This window comes from Dichomitus squalens, assembly GCF_000275845.1.
Source record: "Dichomitus squalens LYAD-421 SS1 unplaced genomic scaffold DICSQscaffold_1, whole genome shotgun sequence".
Classification (NCBI taxonomy): Eukaryota; Fungi; Basidiomycota; class Agaricomycetes; order Polyporales; family Polyporaceae; genus Dichomitus; species Dichomitus squalens.
In genome coordinates this window covers 1,459,358-1,477,326 of record NW_006766883.1, presented here as the reverse complement: position 1 = coordinate 1,477,326, position 17,969 = coordinate 1,459,358, and the positions used below count along the sequence as shown (strand labels likewise).

The 17,969-nt window shown below is 56.0% G+C and overlaps 6 protein-coding genes across 6 annotated transcripts; 2 read left to right on the top strand and 4 right to left on the bottom strand.

Moving 5' to 3' along the window:
* Positions 1-62: 62 nt before the first annotated feature.
* On the bottom strand, positions 63-2,049 carry DICSQDRAFT_158543 (uncharacterized protein). The gene is made up of 3 exons (XM_007360307.1): positions 1,941-2,049; positions 1,403-1,781; positions 63-1,339 (listed from the first exon to the last, which is right to left on the bottom strand). The coding sequence occupies exons 2-3, from the start codon at positions 1,733-1,735 to the stop codon at positions 611-613; spliced, it is 1,062 nt and encodes a 353-aa protein (XP_007360369.1). The 5' UTR covers positions 1,736-1,781; positions 1,941-2,049; the 3' UTR covers positions 63-610.
* A 174-nt stretch (positions 2,050-2,223) lies between these two features.
* Positions 2,224-4,975, bottom strand: DICSQDRAFT_95739 (uncharacterized protein). Its single transcript, XM_007360306.1, has 4 exons — positions 4,574-4,975; positions 4,124-4,507; positions 2,871-4,066; positions 2,224-2,815 (listed from the first exon to the last, which is right to left on the bottom strand). The coding sequence occupies exons 1-4, from the start codon at positions 4,934-4,936 to the stop codon at positions 2,392-2,394; spliced, it is 2,367 nt and encodes a 788-aa protein (XP_007360368.1). The 5' UTR covers positions 4,937-4,975; the 3' UTR covers positions 2,224-2,391.
* Positions 4,976-6,396: 1,421 nt separating this feature from the next.
* Positions 6,397-7,993, bottom strand: DICSQDRAFT_164728 (3-ketoacyl-CoA thiolase; the record flags this gene model as incomplete). Its single annotated transcript, XM_007360305.1, has 7 exons — positions 6,397-6,462; positions 6,518-6,594; positions 6,668-6,749; positions 6,806-7,376; positions 7,432-7,685; positions 7,746-7,776; positions 7,833-7,993. 7 exons carry the CDS (start codon positions 7,991-7,993, stop codon positions 6,397-6,399), a joined length of 1,242 nt encoding a protein of 413 aa, XP_007360367.1.
* A 612-nt stretch (positions 7,994-8,605) lies between these two features.
* DICSQDRAFT_176635 (Mg-dependent DNase) lies at positions 8,606-12,093 on the top strand (the record flags this gene model as incomplete). The annotated part of the gene is made up of 11 exons (XM_007360304.1): positions 8,606-8,675; positions 8,749-8,757; positions 8,826-8,882; positions 8,960-9,229; positions 9,292-9,342; positions 9,416-9,600; positions 9,651-9,673; positions 9,728-9,810; positions 9,864-11,803; positions 11,854-11,985; positions 12,039-12,093. 9 exons carry the CDS (start codon positions 8,606-8,608, stop codon positions 10,133-10,135), a joined length of 1,020 nt encoding a protein of 339 aa, XP_007360366.1. The 3' UTR covers positions 10,136-11,803; positions 11,854-11,985; positions 12,039-12,093.
* A 361-nt stretch (positions 12,094-12,454) lies between these two features.
* Positions 12,455-13,938, top strand: DICSQDRAFT_48123 (uncharacterized protein; the record flags this gene model as incomplete). Its single annotated transcript, XM_007359880.1, has 3 exons — positions 12,455-12,564; positions 12,613-12,887; positions 12,920-13,938. The coding sequence occupies 3 exons, from the start codon at positions 12,455-12,457 to the stop codon at positions 13,936-13,938; spliced, it is 1,404 nt and encodes a 467-aa protein (XP_007359942.1).
* A 577-nt stretch (positions 13,939-14,515) lies between these two features.
* On the bottom strand, positions 14,516-16,187 carry DICSQDRAFT_142453 (uncharacterized protein; the record flags this gene model as incomplete). Its single annotated transcript, XM_007360303.1, has 11 exons — positions 14,516-14,708; positions 14,780-14,823; positions 14,940-15,013; positions 15,116-15,237; positions 15,356-15,456; positions 15,507-15,595; positions 15,648-15,709; positions 15,770-15,771; positions 15,828-15,994; positions 16,048-16,094; positions 16,153-16,187. 11 exons carry the CDS (start codon positions 16,185-16,187, stop codon positions 14,516-14,518), a joined length of 936 nt encoding a protein of 311 aa, XP_007360365.1.
* Positions 16,188-17,969: the final 1,782 nt, after the last annotated feature.

The following is a 17,969-nucleotide window of genomic DNA, read 5'->3' as shown; positions in this document are numbered from 1 at the left end:
GCGATACGGAGCCACATCACCCCAACGATCCCCTTCTGTTGAGAACGAGTGGGAACAGAAGTGAACTCGGCCAGTCAGACATAGCCATCACACCACGCGGGCCTGACGGTGGGTCGACGCACTGTCTTGCCAAGTCGTCACGATACGCACATAAACATAAATCATCGACGAGCAAGAAGGGGGGAGAGCAACGGACTACCGTTTCGTCGTACGAATTAAACGCGGACACGGTATCAAGGGGAAAGGGTTGAAGCGTCCAGCGGAAATGGGGCAGAAGGTACACGTCTCGATCGATCGCGCACTTCTCCGGCACGGGTGAAAGACCGGGTTAAACGAGACGGTAGTAAAGTATCGAGACAGACCGGGAAACGGGACTGAAGAATATCGACGGGGCGAGAGGGTAGCAGCAGGGGTAACGGGAGCAAGCGTCGGGGCCCGTGCGTGTGGAAGCTGTAGCTCAAGACAGGCCCCGCGTGCATTGATCATAAGGAACAGGTATCGTTGTGAGCGCAATCCACTGTTATCCATACAACGTCTAGGTTCGCGCTGCGACCAGCTACATCATATCACGACGCATGGACAGGATAACTACGCTGCAGGCCTCAGAGGCTTAGTACCGCACGCCATTGTTGTAGTCGTACGCCGAGTAGTCAGCACGCGTCGCGCTAGGGCCACGCTGGAGCTGAGCCATCGGCTGCGGGCTCGGGCCACGCTGGAGGTCAGCGTAGCCACCGACAGGCGCAAGGGCAGTAGGGCCAGCAGTGAAGTCGTGCTCGGGGAGCGGGTCGAGGCCGCCATGGCCGTGGCCCGAGGACTGGAACGAACCGTGGGAAGCGGTCGAGTTGACGCGGCGAACGGTGGGGAGGCCAGACTCTTCGGGACCAGTAGGCTGCCAGTCGATGGGCTGCATGCGGTCGTCAAAGTTGGAGGACGGCCTAAGCTTCCACTTGCGGAAGAGGGTCCACGCAAGGGCGATGAAACCGATCGACGCGGCGATGACGATGATCACGGTGAGCGTCGTGCGAGTGATGTGGCTTCCGTTATTCGAGTTGATGCCACTGGAGACAGAGGCACCGGCAGAGCCGGTGGGCTGGTCAGAAGTCGAAGCCGTGACGATTCTGGTAGCAGTACGGGTGGACGACGGCAGGGTATCGGTTGCAGCATCCGCAGTGGGAGTGCTGGTTGCGCTGGTACTAGTCTGCGAGTCGGTCGTGCTCGAGGAAGACGAGGACGTGCTCGAAGAGCTTGACGAGGACGAGCTTGAAGTAGCGGAGGACGAGGAAGAGCTCGACGTAGTGCTCGAGGACGACGCCGACGTCGAAGAGCCGGTGACCGAAGCCTTGTAAAAACATCCCGTAGATTGTCAGCCCCCAATCATCGCTTCCATTCTTGCTGTACTCACAGAATCGGTAGCACCGGTCGCCGAGGCAGTGCCCGAAGTGGACGAGCCAGTGGTGACAGATGCGGCGCCTGTGCTCGTCGTGGACGCAGAGGTGGCCGAGGTAGCGGAGGCCGTGTCGGTCGAAGCGGACGCGGTTGGGGTGCCCTCGGCACCAATGATGGGGCCGGTAGGGAAGATATCGATCTGAGGAGCCCGCTTCTTGATCATGCGGTTGAGGTCGGCATGGTCGCGAGGGGAGTGAACGAGTGAATTCGCCTCGGATGTGGTGGCCAAGCCCAGGGCGACGACGAGGCAAAAGAGTGTGAGAGCGACCTTGCTCTTGCGGGCAAACATGACTGCTATGTTCAAATCGGAAGGGAGAACGGGGGGGTACGGGACGCTGTGGACGAGAGGAACGTCGTCAGTCACCGCGCTGCTCTGTTTTTCAGGAGCTGTCCCAGAAGTGCGACAGGGGGTAGAGACGAACGAAGGTTCCGAGACCAGCCCGGGCGGTGGGACAGAGGAGGTGGGGTGGTAGAGAGCAGGAAGACGAACGCACTGGACGTGGGTGGGCGTCCCCGTGAAGACGATGGTTTTGTTTGCTGACGAAGGAGGGAAAACTGAAATGAGCGGAGGATGGCTGAGGCCAAGGGGCGTACTAGAGCGCGGCAGGAGACAAGCAGAATGCTCCCCCAGCACGGATGGCCCGGATGCCAAGGTAACCAGCGCCAATCCATCCCCCGCCAGCCAATCACCGCCCTCGGCCTTGTCTGTCTGCCACCGAGCCTCGCACAGCTTCTGTCGCAGCGTCTTCCATCTCACACGCACTCACACCTCGTATTCAATTATCACCTCCTTCCATTACCAGACTAGTAAACACCCCTACTCAACAGGGGTCCAAAGCAAAGAGCATTCAAATCGAGACAGAGATACAAGTAACGAGTACGGAACAGTCCATCACTGATGATAGCCCTCGCCGACAACACAACAATATAGCTGCACCCCATCGATCAGTTGTGGCTCGTCAGCGTCCACTGGTCAATGGGGACCGACGGCGGGGTCACAAAGTCGCTCGACGACATCCCATCCCACTGAGGGTTGAACAACACCTGCAAGCTGTACGTCCCGGCCGGGAGGTTGATCATGACCACAGTCACCGTCGGGTTGTCCTGGTCCGTCATGCCCGCCGGCAGCGGCGGGTCGTTGTCGAAGCGTTTCGCAGGCCCAGTGGTGATGGTGACACCGTCTGGGGGATTCAGGATCGACATGATGAGAGTCTTGTCGTCGATCTTCAGCGTCGCGCTCGTGCCGGAGACGGACACCGTCGCGTTCGTGTGCATGCGCCACATGATGGTGCCAGACGCGTTGATGTCGTCTTGGAGGAGCACCTGCTTGCGGCCGTTCAGGAGACGAACACCTCGCTTGAACGAGGTCCTGTGGTCGATGCTCAGCCCGAGGTACACGACGTACAAAGAAACGGGGAACTTACACACTGTCGTAGGCGGACGTAAGGTCGGCAGTGAAGAGCGCAGTGTCGTCCTTCTGGAGATTGAGTACGGTGCTCGAGCCCTGAACGGTGCCCGAGCTCGCGTTCTGCAGGATGACAGGCTGAGCCGTGACCAGCTGGTTCGCCTGGTTGACGAGGATCGTGTTCTGACCCTCGGTACGTTTGCGGTAGTACAACCAACGGTTGCTCTCCTGGGTGTCATTGCTGAAGTAGCCCGTCGAGCGGTAGTCACCGGAACCGAGCTCGCCCGCCCAGCGCGTGCCCATCGCGTCGAGGACAAAATCACCCGCGTCAAGGTCATTATGCGTCTGGTGGCCCTGGAGTGTGCCAGCCTTGATACCGACGTACAACGCGTTCTCGTCGGTCCACGACGAGCGCATCGATGCCCACTGGTCGGTGTTGTTGGTAAAGAAGTGGTCGAGGGCAAGACCATCCCAAAACGCGCCGGAGACAGTCGAATCGTACCAGAACATGCTCCAAGGCTCGGCAGCGTCGTGCTGATCTCGCTGGAACAGGACGTATTCGGGGTGATTGTAATGGTCACCGTAGAGGAACATGGCGTTCGCAGTGGTCGAGAACTTGTTCGGGCCGTGGTCACCCCAGGCGAACAGCGAACCAGGACCAGTGATGTACATGTGGAAGAGACCGGTGAGGGAGAAGCTGGGGTTGACGTCGAGAAGGCCGTAGTCAGAGCCGGTCGCGGTCTTAAGGCTAGCCGCCATCTCAGCGTGCCCAGTGGTACCGAAGTACCAGTAGTTCGCTGTCTCGGACCAGCTGCCATCGGGAGAAACGGCCAATGCACAGTTTTGATTCGCATTGTCGACAGTGAGAGCGAGGATCTGCTCGGCTGTACCAGTGTCATCGTCGCCGAGGATTGCTAGCGCACCGATGGTGAGACCACTGTTGCAAACGCAGTTCCAATTACCGTAGATGTTCTGCGACCACCAGCCCGTATAACGGAGGTCGGTGTTGTTGTACGCGACAAGTCCCCGACCGAGGCCGTAGTAGATAAGGGACGTCCGGATCTGGCTCTTCTGCTCGTCGGTGAGAATGTCGTAGAGCCAGTCGTACGCGTAACCGAATGCAGCGCTGAACTCAGCGGTATCGAGGAAGTGGGTGGGGTTCCACTTGTCTGTCCCGTCGGGGCCAAAAGGCGTGGTGCCGTTTCCGGCAGCATTCTGGGAGACATGTCCAGATAAGGGATGAGACTCCGGCACTGTGAGAAGCCGACATACCTGGAGCTCCTTGAATGCACGGTCAACCCACTTGGTGTCATTCGTCAGGCGGTAGACGTAGGAGAAGGCCTTGACCCTCATCTTCACCTCACGCGCGTTGTCGAGGATACCACTGTCGCCATCCATGAAGTACTGGACGACAGGAAGGTCATAGTACGTGGACGCATTGCTGAAGATGGTATCGTTCCAAGATTTGAGGTAAGGGTCGTTGGCAATCATGTTTGGGAGTGCCGCCCACTTGTACGCGGGGGCGATGAGGCGAGGGCGATCGGTCCGGACCTGAGTAGCAGACGGGCTCGCTGGCTGGAAGGGATCGGAGGGCCATGTAGCTTTTGCTTTGCTGGCGGCATTAAACGTCGGGGTAGTGTAGAGCGCCGTGTTCGTCTGACAACACATAGCCAAGTGTAAATGAATGCCCCAGCGCGATAGTGGATGGCGGAGTCAACATACCGTGGAGGGGTATAGCGGAAGCATGTACAGGCTATCCGTCCCAGTGGCGAAGATGCCAATATCATTCTGCGCCCCGGATGCAGAGTTGGAGCCGGAGCTTCCTGACTTGCTCGACGCCGAGGATGACTTGTTGTGGGCACGAATGCCGAGGACGACACCAACAACGGCGGCGGCAATGACAAGGATGGCAACGGGGATACCTATCTTCACCCACTTGCTGGTGCCCTTCTTGGGCTTGGCAGGGGTGATGAAGCCGGTAGACTCATTGTAGTATGGGTCACCCGAGCCGTAGGGGGAGGCCTGGTGGATGTTGGAGGCGTTGCTGTGATTGTATGTAGGGTTGTAGGAGTAATTGGAAGCCATGGCGCCGCAGGCCCAGTGGGCTCGAGAGAACGTAAAGAAGACAAGAATAGCTGAAGGACATATAATGTGCCGGCGCCTGCCGAGGACGGGCAGGACAAGCGGCGTGAGACACAAGCCGATCAGCACGTCTCCCGTTCGTCCCTCACTCCCAGTGAGAACCTTCCCTGTTGCTCACGATTCTCATCTTTTTCGGCCCGTTTCAGTCCGCCCAAAAGGCAGAAGTAGTCAGATATCCACATGTATGTAGGTGAATGCATATATATCTGTCCATATGCACACAAAAAGCTATTTGCCGTTCGTCGTCTTTTCCCGTCTGTCTCCGTCTATTTGCATATTTTTCGCCCGATATCTGTATGTTCCACTCTATTGAACACCTGGCAAAAATATAGGAACAGAGTGCAACAGTCCTATACAGTTGGGGCTCGTTGCGCTAGGGCACCAGATCGAGCATGAACGGATATATATATTTATGGGTGGTTACTCTACGATACAAATTTCGCATTACATAATAATACGCTACTCCCCGCGCCCGCGCATTGTGCCAAGCCCGCGTACAGTGACCTACCACGACGTGCTCTAACCTACTGCGTTGCTGCACCCGCACGACTTACCTGTATGCTGTGTGACAGCGAGTAACCCACTCACCTGTGTTGACGTGTACAGACAGCGATACCCTACCTGTTAGCGAGGCTCACGGTGAATGAGAGTACCGAGGACAGAAAGGGATGGTGAAAGGAGGGAAGAAAGGGCGCAGAGATGGGAGGACGGCTTTCGCCCACTATATATAGAGCATTGCGAACACCGATGGCGTCATGGACGAAGGAGCTGGGGACGAGATCGTAAGAATGGATATGGTAGGATAACCGTCGGTCGGCACACAGGGAGGCATATATGTAATAGATGTGGATGGAACAGTATATATACATCGGACACCGGTTTAATACTATCGATCGACGTCAAACGGCCCATTGTACATATAGAACGGCCCATTGTATATATAAAACGAGCCAATCGATGTATGAAACGAGCCATTTTAGACGCCGAGCTGTCATCCAAATCGCTCCGAAAAGACGGCATCAGACGGCAATAGCCAGCAATCTTTGGCAATAGGCGGGGTTTTCACTGGGCCTCACTCCCTCCCTCCGTAACGACAACGACTCGCGCAGGCCCACGCCTGTTCTCTGGCCTGACCGTCTTTGATACCACCTAGCTGAGCAGTTTGCTGCTGTCCTTCCTCTATATTTAGGGTGGTGTCAAACTCCCTGCCAGCAGTCCAACAACGCCTCTGTAGCATATATCGTGGAAAGTCTTAATGTAAGTCTTGGATAGGTACACTTTCTGACGTTCTCAAGCCAATAGCAACAAGCAGTCGTGATACACCAGTGCGCGACTAAACTTTCGACAACACTGCGTCCCAGACGGTCAGAGTGACACTACAGAAGGCGGCCGCGCCATATATATCACTCGGCGACAAATACCGCGGCGGCACCCATGCCGGTGCCGATACACATGGAAGTCACCAAAATCTTTGAGGGGAACATCAGCGCACGGAACAAAGCAGTCATATCAAGATGCGCTCACTTTGCCGTTCCGCCGCGAAAGCGCGTTAAGACCTGTAGCGATCTGGCGGGCACCCGTACAGCGTAGAGGAACCCCATCTATTGTCAGCATGACGGTGGCAAGCGTAGAAGAGCAGCAACTTATCTAAGGGATGTCCCAGGGCAATCGCACCGCCGTGGACGTTTACTTTGTTGATGTCCAGACCGAGTTTCCGTACGCAATAGACATACATCGACGCGAAGGCCTCATTGATCTGTCGCATAGTTCCAGTCAAACGTGTTTCCGATGACAATGCTCGGGAAAATATACCTCAAACAAATCCACGTCGTCCTTTGTCAGGCCGGTTGCCTCCAGGACCATAGGGATAGCGATTGACGGGCCAATACCCATGATGCGAGGCGCCAGACCTGTGACGGATGTGGTGACATGCTTAGCAAGGATCTTCAAACCAAGCTCTTCTGCCTTCCTCCTTGTCATGAGCAGGACCGCAGCGGCGCCATCGGTGATCTGACTCGCATTTCCGCCAGTCGTGTGCCCCTTTCCCCATTGAGGGAAAGCCGGTTTCACCTTCAGCAGGCCTTCCTTTGTCGTCCCATAGCGGATGCCGTCGTCCTTCGTGATGATCCTGGTCGTGCGCTCGCCAGTCGCAGGATCTTTGACGTACGCCGTGAAGGGCACAATCTCTGCTGCGAAGATGCCCTCCTTCTCTGCCCTCTCGGCGCGTTGGAAGGAAAGCGCGGCGAATTCGTCCATGTCCTCCCGAGAGATGTTGAAGTCTTCAGCGACGTTCTCGGACGTCCAGCCCATAGGCATGGCAGCGTCGCGAGCAAGCTGGCTTGCTTTCACGACATCGCTCATAGGAGGCCCTCCTCGGTCGGGACTGCCATGCAGACGTTGAGCGCTGAGATAGACTTCGACATCGCAGGCGGACGTACTTGTCTGTCATGCTCTCCATGCCAACTGCAAGCCCAATTTCGATCTGTCCGGTCTTTATCTTGTTGGAGATGTCGGTGACGGCCATCAATCCAGAAGAGCACCAGCGGTTGACGGTCTGTAGCGGGGTGGTGTCCGGGATGCCCGCAGCCAATGCAGCATTACGAGCCTGGTAGGGTGCGCCCGCTGTGAGAACGGTACCGACGGTTACATCTTGGATCAGCTTGGGGTCGATGGAAGACCGGGCAATGGTTTGCTATGGGTAAAGCTGAAGATGAGCTTGCGAAGTCAAACGTGCCGCCCCGTCGGTTCTGACCTTAAAGATCTCGTAGAGGATCTCGTCGCTCCTGCATAGTAGCATTTAGGCCTGTCCTGAACGAGTTGCCAATATGCGCGCACTCACTTCGTGTCCTTGAATCCACCCTTCTTCGCCTTGCACAGTGGGGACCGAATGGCCAGCGTGATGACCACGTCGTCCGGTGACTTACGCAACAGCGCGTCGCGACCCTTCGCGGACCCAAAGCCCAGGTGAGAGGCGACCTGTTTGACGCGTTCTACGGCCATGTCGTTCGTCTGAGCGTAAGGAGGGGTTTAGGAGGAACCTGGGGGGCAGCAGCTCGAGCGCGGGGTAATTATCGAGAATCGTCCGAGCGCACCCTCGGAGACGCTATAAGCAGTATGACCGGCAGCGATCGCCCCAACGGTCAGCAGACGTGCATTGTGCGGCCCTAGCCTGAGCGTAAAAAGCTTGTTCCGGATCTTGAACGTCACGACGAGCGGTGGGGGCGGACGCGAGAGAGACCGGCCGTGCCGCACTCATGTGATATTCCGACTTTTTCGGGAAGGTGTTCACATCGTTCATTCGACACCAGTGCTACGCTGAGGATCACCGTTTGCTCTGGTATATGCGCTCACAATGCATGAACGCTGAGGTTACTCCGTGGTCGAATGGCTGGTAAGGCGTCCTACCTATGAAAGTAATGCCCAGTGCGCCAACTCCCGGTTGAGCGCTGTCCTAACGTGGCCGAGTGGATGTCGACGTCTTACTTATCCCCGAGGCTCCTCGTGCGTCCTTTCTGCTGTCCTCAAGTGCGAAGACACATCTTCGACTCTCTACCAGTGCCACAATCTATCACACCACGACCAAGGAGCCTAATAAGAAGCGCCTCTGAGATCATGCCAGTGACAGTCATCGCCGCGAGACCACCCGAACAAACGAGTGCCCCAAGCAATCACCGATACATCGGTACGCCCTGTGGCGGAGATACTGCATGCCGTTCGTGTACCAGTGTCTGATTATTCGCCTATCGGCGTTGCAGATATCGCAGGTGAGCAGTCGTCTGTGTATAAAGTACGATCAGCACCGCCGAGACATTTCGATTGATTCTGCGTGCAGTAAACTTGACCGATCCTGTTTTCCGGGGGTACCACCATGGCAAACGCAAACACGAAGGTGAGTCGATAGAATACGGGGGCCGTGGCGTCTTCAATCTTGGGTGCGGCGCATAACTAATAGCCCGTGTAATGCAGACGACCTGGACGCCATGATTGAACGCTCGCGAGCGGCGGGTGTTAAGAGCATGATCATCACCGGTGGCAGCCTACATGAATCCAAGGAGGCATTGGAGCTAGCTAGCCAGTTAGGATTCTATGCCACTGTTGGCTGTCATCCAACCCGATCGAAGCAGTTCGATGATTTCCGTGGAGGCCCTGCAGCATACTTGGAAGAACTTGACAAGCTAATCGCCGCGAACCTGACTGGGAAGGGCAGGGTCGTCGCAGTAGGCGAGTGCGGCCTAGGTACATCATGACCACTAAGTGCGCCTTCGTCGATAGCACGGAGTTGACGGCCTCTACTGCAGACTACGATCGTACACACTTCGCATCACGGGAGGTCCAACGTCGTCATTTTCGTAGGGCTAGTTCTCTGCTCCTCGATGCCCGAGGCTCACATCCAAACTTGCTTGCTCTCGTCGCTTCCACTAGGTTCGCAACTATCACTAGCGAAAGAGTACCACCTTCCACTGTTCTTGCACTCTCGTGCCGCACACCAAGACTTTGTCCAAATCCTCCGCGAAGAAGGATATGACAAGGACGGCGGCAAAGAAGTTGGTGGCAAAGGAGGAGTTGTGCACAGCTTCACCGGAACCCCCGAGGAAGCCAAGGAACTCGTATGTTCCTGCGATCATATCTTCGCCAGCCGCTGACGGTAGTTCGACAGATGGACATGGGATTCCACATAGGGTAGGTGGCCTTCTGCGAACTACCAGAGGCTCCTGCACTCACAAACAATTACAGCGTCAACGGGTGTAGCATGAAGACCGAGGAGAATCTTGCTACCGCCAAGAGCATCCGCCCCCAGTGGATCATGTTCGAGACAGGCAAGTCCGTCGCCTCCTCGGCGTCTGTGTCCTTCAACATACGATCTGCGCAGATGCACCGTGGTGCTCTTTGACATCTACCCACGCGTCCAAGCCCCACCTCGCGAGTCTCCCACCTTCTCTGGGCTCGCTGTATTTTCCGCAGGCCACGAAGCCCGAGTCCTTTGTGTACGGCAGACCCGTGAAGGGCCGAAACGAACCGACCGCGATCGGCGGCGTGGCATGGGTAATCCATCGGCTTACCGAAGGCGTCCCGTTCGAGAAGGTCACAGAGAAGGCATGGAAGAACACAGTAGAGCTCTTCGGGCTCACAGAGCTGCAATAGACCACGCCGGGGTCTCAGGAGCCTCGTCGCTAGCGAATACAATACATTTCACTTTGACTCGTCAGCACAGTCGTACGTTCAGCGACCGGCAATATGTCGTACCAGCGCCACCGTTCCCATCCGCGAGAAACCGTCTTACCGCTTCCACGCAGCGGCCTTCTTTGTCATATAGACGCAACTGACCGAGGGGACCTTCTCCCGTAGCCACGGCAGCACGTCTGAGTCCAGGTTTGGACAGCCGTCGGCGATCAGGGTTTGGAGGGGCTGCACGCGCGTGACGCCAGACTGCCCAGGATCATCTCTCTCGCGCGCAGCGCACTTCTCAGCCTCCGCGATGCGCATCTTGACTAGACGGACGAGCTCCCCGCCGCTGACAGCGTCATTACGGGAGCAGTCGAGATGGCGAAGGACGGGACATAAAACGCCCGTGGAAACCTCGTGCGGTGCTCCCGTGTCGACAGGCTGGGGATCTGGTACGCGCGTGAGGGCTTCGAGAACGGCCTTCACGGTGCTGATATAGCAGAGCTCGAGGGTTTCCAGCAACGGCGTCGCGGCCAGGACGCGGATCATGAGTTGCGGGTCGCAGGTCGAATTCCGTATCGCGAGTGACGTGAGCTTCGGGGCATTGCCGTCCGCGAGATGTCGCAGAGCGTGGTCGACACTAGGAGGGGGACAACCAGAGATCTCCAGAGTCGTGAGAGACGGAAACGCAAGGCGTGCCAGTAGGGCGCCCGGAAGAGACAATGAGATTTTCAGGGAGGTGAGTTTGGGGAAAAGGATCGTAGGGGGTAGTTCTCTCTCGGTGGGAGGAGGAAGTGTCGTGACGGGGTACCATGAACGGATTTCAAGATGAGCCAAGTTGACGTTACGATGAAAGAGCCACAGTGCATTATGCCAGTCGCGCTGACTGAACGCGCCGTAGAAGTAGCCCTCCTCAAGATCCGTGAGACTGTTCGAGAGCTCAGTCCAATCAGCTTTCTGATCAGTGCGAGAATTAAGGTTGAGCACAGAGGGAGAGAAGACAGGCGTCTTGCCATGCCACTGCAGCCTCCCCTTCAGCAATGTGACGTCTGCCCGGCGCAATCCACGAAGAGCTTGCAGGCATGCGCCGCCAATGGATGGTAGATTAGCAGGAAGATGGGTGATTGGGAAGTTGTCTAGTCTGAGCGTGACTAAGGAATTGAGAGACAACTTGTGGAGTTCCTCGAGGACAGATGGCGTCAAGCTAAAGTCCTCGGTCAACGCTAGCTCTCGTATCCGGTTCTTGGAACGCTCCTTCCACACTCTGATTTTACGCGCCGGGTGTCTTTCCGTAAGGACAAGGATGCTCCAGAAAGCAGGGGTGCCGAGGATTGTGAAGCGCCAATTTTGGCACACCTGAGCAAGGACAACGACATAGGCATGATCGTCGGCGAGGAGGAAGGAGAATATAGTGTTCGCGATTTCCACAGGAAGCTTGCCAAAATGGCAGGCTCGTTGAGACACGAGCTTCGCAGCTTCCTTGGTGGCCTCTTCACGCGCGGAGTCCACTGCGCCCCGAAGCGCGAGCATTTCGTCGCGTCGTGCGGACTGATGGGAGGGGATGCGTTCGAGAGCGAGGTCGATCATACGCGATGCAGCATCGAACTTGCGGATGTGGTGAAAGAGACGAGCGGAGCGTGCATATCCCTGCGACATGGTGTTACTGGATATCTCATGTAGCCCGGGGATCGACTCACCTGCCAACGGCTAGGCTGGGAATCTATCACCGTCTTCGAGTCTCGTAACGCCTCCTTCAGTTTGCCCATTTTCTGATAAACGGCTGCCCGAGAGTCACATATCGTCCCAGGGTCTCCCCCGTGTTTCAAGGACTAGAAACTTACATGTTGAAGGCGCAAAAGATTGGAATTGTGGACAAGCTCACCTCGGAGAATGAAGCAATGGCCAGGTCGTACTTTCCTGCCTGGAAGCTTTCTATTCCCCTTCTGAACGGAGTTTTCCAGTAGTCCATGTCTCGCAGAGTAGCGGTCTTAGATGGGTCTGCAGCAGGGTTTGTGGAACCATGGAGGGGAGTCCGGGGCAGCCTGGCGGGAGGATGACGGAAGTTGAACGCGTCGCGTGGGCAGGCGCTAATGTGAACGCGTGTGGTCACCGCGTGACGGCGGATCAGTTGGCCGGACGACGCTGGGGTGGCGGCCGACGGGCCGCCCGTCGCCCGAAACGCGTGCACTGCGGTCGCTTCGACTCCGACATCGTCCAGCACCAGCCTCAGCCTAGTCTCCCCGGCCTTCGCAGCCAAGGGCAGCCTCCTCCGAGGCATCAGGCCTTCAACTTGGATCCATGTCCGCCGACCCCCAATCCCGGGATATCCTCAGGCTCTCTCTAGCTTCGGTCAGCGTTGCGTGGTATGTCATCCTCTTCACTTTTGGTTTAATCGGTTGCATAGCCGCGTGAGTGTCTCCCGTCCTTCTCGAGTCCAACATTGCTCATTCTCCTAGTCGGAAGCGGTTTCGACTTCGTCCGCGTTCTCCCTTGTCATCCGCACCCGCGTCCTCTGTGCCCGGAGTGTCCATTCTACGACCCCTTAGAGGCTTGGATACCAACCTGTACGAGAACCTAGAGTCCACGTTCATTCAGGAGTACCCAAATTATGAAATCTTTTTCTGCGTCGACGACGAGGATGACCAGGCTCTCTCAGTCGTCCGAGACCTCATGGCCAAATACCCTCATGTCGACGCCCGCATCGCAATAGGTACGTCGTCATGCGACATTGGTCGAGTACTACCTCCTGACGTCCTTGTCAAGGGAGCGGGTTGACAGTGGGCGTGAACCCCAAGGTCAATAACCTCATGACCGGCTATCGCGAGGCCGCCCACGACATCCTCTGGGTGCTGGACTCGAACGTCATGGTCGACCGCGGCACGCTCGCCCGCGCAGTCGACATCCTCAGCCCCCCGCCGTCCGCCCCCGCCCGCCCGCGCCGCATCGGCGTCGTGCACCACGTCCCCCTCGCCTGGGTCACCAACTACGCGCTCGGCTCGTACGTCGAGGAGGCCTTCCTCAACACCAACCACGCCAAGATGTACATCGCCATCAACACCGTCGCCGTCGACTCGTGCGTCGTCGGCAAGTCCTGCCTCTACCGCAAGTCCGACCTCGAGCGCGTCGACGGCTCCCTCCGGCGCATACCGGACGCGGCGAGCGGGGGGTGCCAGCCGGGCGAGCGCGGGCTCGCCGCGTTCGGCCGCTTCCTGGCGGAGGACAACATGATAGCGAGCGCGCTGTGGCACGAGCTCGGCCTCGGGCACGACATGTCCTGCGACGTCGCGAGGAACGCGGTCGGGGACATGTCCGTCCTGGACTACGTCGCGCGCCGCATCCGCTGGGTGCGCGTGCGCAAGCACATGGTCCTCGCTGCGACGCTCGTTGAGCCGCTCACGGAGTCGGTCCTCGTCGGGTTCCTCGCCGCTGCCGGGCTGAAGTACCTCACCGGCCTCCCCGTCTTCCTCTTCCTCCCCGTGCACTTCCTCGTTTGGCTGCTTGTCGACTTGGACGTCTGCGCCTCGCTGGCGGGACACCCCGTGCCCGCGGACAAGCGGTGGCAGTTTATTGGCGCATGGGCGTTGCGCGAACTGCTTGCACTCCCCATCTGGACTGCTGCCATACTCGGGAACGAGGTGGAGTGGAGGGGGAAGCGGTACCAGGTGATGCAGAACGGCGAGGTCCAAAAGGCGGGTAATGAGCGCCGTGGGGTCCTGGGACGGCTGTGGGGTTTTGGCAGGAAGAGCACAGACTATTACGAACCGTTAGAAATGAGAGACTAGATTGCCATAGTTCGCATGAGCGACCAGGGAACGGGTCGAGCCCCGGCTCAAGGCCTCTGACTCTGGGACCAAGAGATGCGAGATGCAGGAATGACAAGCCCACGCGGTACGCTGTTGGCTCGATGGTCACCACGCACTGCGATCCGACCACAATCGGAGGACTTCGCGGATGTCGACCGGAGGCTCACACTGCTGCCCTCAGCATCAAGGGGCATTGTATGCGCCCCTGGCATGCGATCGACTCTTGTCACTCGATAGACGCGAAAGGGCTACTGATCATTAGAGACGTCGTATAGCCAGTATAACACCAAGGTCTCCCAAATGTAGGTGGTCGCCAATGAAAGTCGCCTGGGATCTACCACGGACACATGTACAGGTCCCTCGCTAAAACCGCAGAATATGACCGAGATCCCCCGCGGCCACAGGTCGCCTCCATAGACCTATTGGTCAAGCGATACGCTAGGCCTCGCTCCGTGTACAGTGGTTGAACTCCCCCTGTGTTGAGCCCGTCGGAATGTGACGCTGCTCGAGGCCTCGTAAAGTCAAGGAGTCGCGAGATGTCACGAAGAAAACGCTATCACCCTGCATAGTCTGCAGTTTCCCGGGTTGGTCTGGTCCGGAGATAGCCCAGCTGGATGTGCTGCGAGGCGATCGTTGCATCTATCCCCGACGTCGACGAAGCTCGCATTTGATCACCTAGATGTGCGTTGGCGTGCAGATTTGGGTCTCGTATGTTGAGGCAGATGCGCGAAATGAGGGTGGTGGAGAGGCTGCGCGAGCGCATGTGCATGTCAATGGCTAAGGCGGCCAGCCTTCTACGACAAGAGTTGGAGCGGCTTACGCATTCGTCAAGGTGGTCGCGAGTCCCCTGTTCGCGTCCGTGATCTGCTCGGCTTAGGATTAAATGTCCAGGTGCGGTGGCTAAAGACTTACGTGGGGTGCCTGCGATGGGGACGAATTAGTGGAGAAATCTAGCGACCCAAGACCATTGTATATCTCACCAAGAACGTGAGTAAATTCGCAACTCCCGCAACCACCAACACCCTGGCGTAGAGGTCAATCCATCGGATCCTGGCTGGCGTCCATGTGTACGCACCCGTAATAGACGGCACCTTAGCTTGGATGAGTTTCCGCGTCTCTGGCAACTCAATGTTCATTCCTGAATCCAACAACTCACCGTCGCGGAATAGAACCGAAAACAACCCGTGATGCATGTATTCGCGCATTTGGGCAGTCTTGGCAAGTGTGAGATTGAATACGGTTGTATCCAGACAGAGCATAGCTATCCAGCCTACAGCACTGCCTGTCATGGCCTGTCAAATCTGCGACGGTACCTGAGGTAGGGACGCAAACTTACGGAGGCCTCTGCGAGTTGAATCAGGAATAGGGCCGCATCATCAGAAGGGGTCGCACTTACTGAGCAAACGTTAGAGAGAGATCGCATCCCATGGATGTCTCAGGTTGCGGTGCGCTTGAGGTGACGACGGTCGTCTTCGCAGTAACTGCAGCAATCGTGGCCTGATGGCTCCTCAGGTGATGGCAGGAAGCAAAACTCGGATTCGACTCACTGCTAGTAGGAGTATTGCGAATGTCAACAGCCCTATCAAGACTCGCCTACTTCGGCTGTATAGGGCATAAGTACGAGCAATGAGAATCACTGAGCGGTCCTCAGTGGATATGAAAGTCGAGCAACGCGATGTATAACGTACTGCCTACGGTCAGCTGGCAGATAATCGCGTAATACTGGTGGTACATCTGCAATTGTCGGCAGCTGTGCACGTTACGTCGATATTAGTTCATGAGAAATTGGGCGACAGCAAGATCAACGGACCGCTATACGTGATAATTTCGGTATATCATCCTTGTTTGAGCATTGAGATGCCACTCACTAATGGCGGCAAGTCCATGAAGAATTCGGCAATGACGGGAATAGGTCCCAAGAGACCGAGATATCGGTTGAACACAAATAGCACCGAGACTAAAGACAGTTTGGCCTTTCCCCAAAAATGCCCAACCTCGTCGCCAAAGGTCAATAGATAGTCGTAGTATAGTATCGCTGCTCTGGAGTCAGTGAAGAACTCCTGTTCACAATGCACATATCAGACCGACACAGTGCTAAGATAGTCAGATATCTGTTCAACCATATTGAAGCCGCTCTGTAAGAATGCATTTGGTCAATGGCCACGGTAAAATTGTCGAGCAATCAAAACGTACTGTATTGCAACTGGAGCTTGCGTCTCGGAGTCCATGGTAGCTGTGCGCAGCAGTGAGTTCTGTAGAAGGAGAGTTAGGTGTGGCAGGACATGTTGCTATCTTTCCAGAAAAGAGGTCTGAGTACATATATATATGCCGTCCCTCGTAACTTGATTCGCACCAGATGCCAGTGTCGAACCGCAGTGTCATCACAGCTGGAGTTACATCTGTGGGAGATCGTCGCTCCGTAGTTCACGGTCTATCCCTCAGCGGGTTCACGCGGGACACCAGCGGCATTCCCAGGACAGCAGTACCAGTGATATTTCTGACGCAGGCAAATGGAAGCGGCGGGTCAAACCTCCCGAGATGTCGTTCCCGTCCGACTTCTTTGTCCAGTCCGATATTGACGACAGGTTAGGCGGACACAGCGAGGTGAAGATCAACGTTTCGAAGAAATAAGAGGATGATCTCGGTATAGCAGGGTCGAAACCTCCGAGGTGCTGAGTAGCTGCCTCATAATCCTCCTGGGATCATGGCATGAGTGCAACAGGACAGCCCAGGGATCGTCGTTTCCGCGTTGCCGGCTGGATCCAACTCTGATCAGCTAGTGGTGACGCTGGGAGGCTGCGATCTGATTATGTAACACAGCTATTGAGCATTAGGGGTGGTCAGAGTTCGCGATTATGGGGCGATTCTGAGAGGGATTATGGAGTGATTATGAGATCCTTAATCATAACATAATCGACCTGTACTCTGACCACCCCATGTCGCAAAGCGATTATGAAAACGATTTCTGGTACTGCGATTATGCTTTTCTCAGCTATCTGCTCAACGTCTGCCTTTGGTTTCGAGCTCTGACGCGCCCCTGAACACCCTACATATTCAAAAAGGTCATTATAAATTGACTCGGCATTTTTTCCCACCGAAATCGAGCGATTTTGAGGCGAAATTGCCAATATGGGTATAAATCTTCTGTAGAAAGTCGTTGTTTCGTCGCAGTTACCTCATGGGGTACTTATGCAACTATTTTGTCACTCAAATCCGCACGAAATATGTCTTGTATGGGCTATAGACGGGGAGACAAGTGAGACGAAGGGGGTTGACACAGAATCGCAAGAAGCAGAATCGCGATTATGGAGGGCATAAGCTCCTCCGGAGGAGCTTACGCGATTACACGCGATTATGCCAAAATCGCGATTACGGCGTCGGAATCGTCCTCAAAATCGCATCTCATAATAGGGGTGGTCAGAGTTCGCGATTACGGGGCGATTCTGAGAGCGATTATGGAGTGATTATGAGAGCCTTAATCACCTCATAATCGACCTGTACTCTGACCACCCCATGTCGCAAAGCGATTATGAACACGATTTCTGGTACTGCGATTCTGCTTTTCTCAGCTATTTGCTCAACGTCTGCCTTTGGTTTCGAGCTCTGACGCGCCTTTGAACACGCTACATATTCAAAAAGGTCATTATCAATTGACTCCGCATTTTTTCCCACCGAAATCGAGCGATTTTGAGGCGAAATCGCCAATATGGGTATAAATCTTCTGTAGAAAGTCGTTGTTTCGTCACAGTTACCTCATGGGGTACCTATGCAACTATTTTGTCACTCAAATCCGCACGAAATATGTCTTGTATGGGCTATAGACGGGGAGACAAGTGAGACGAAGGGGGTTGACACAGAATCGCAAGAAGCAGAATCGCGATTATGGAGGGCATAAGCTCCTCCGGAGGAGCTTACGCGATTACACGCGATTATGCCAAAATCGCGATTACGGTGTCGGAATCGTCCTCAAAATCGCATCTCATAATCGTCATATAATCGCTCCGTAATCG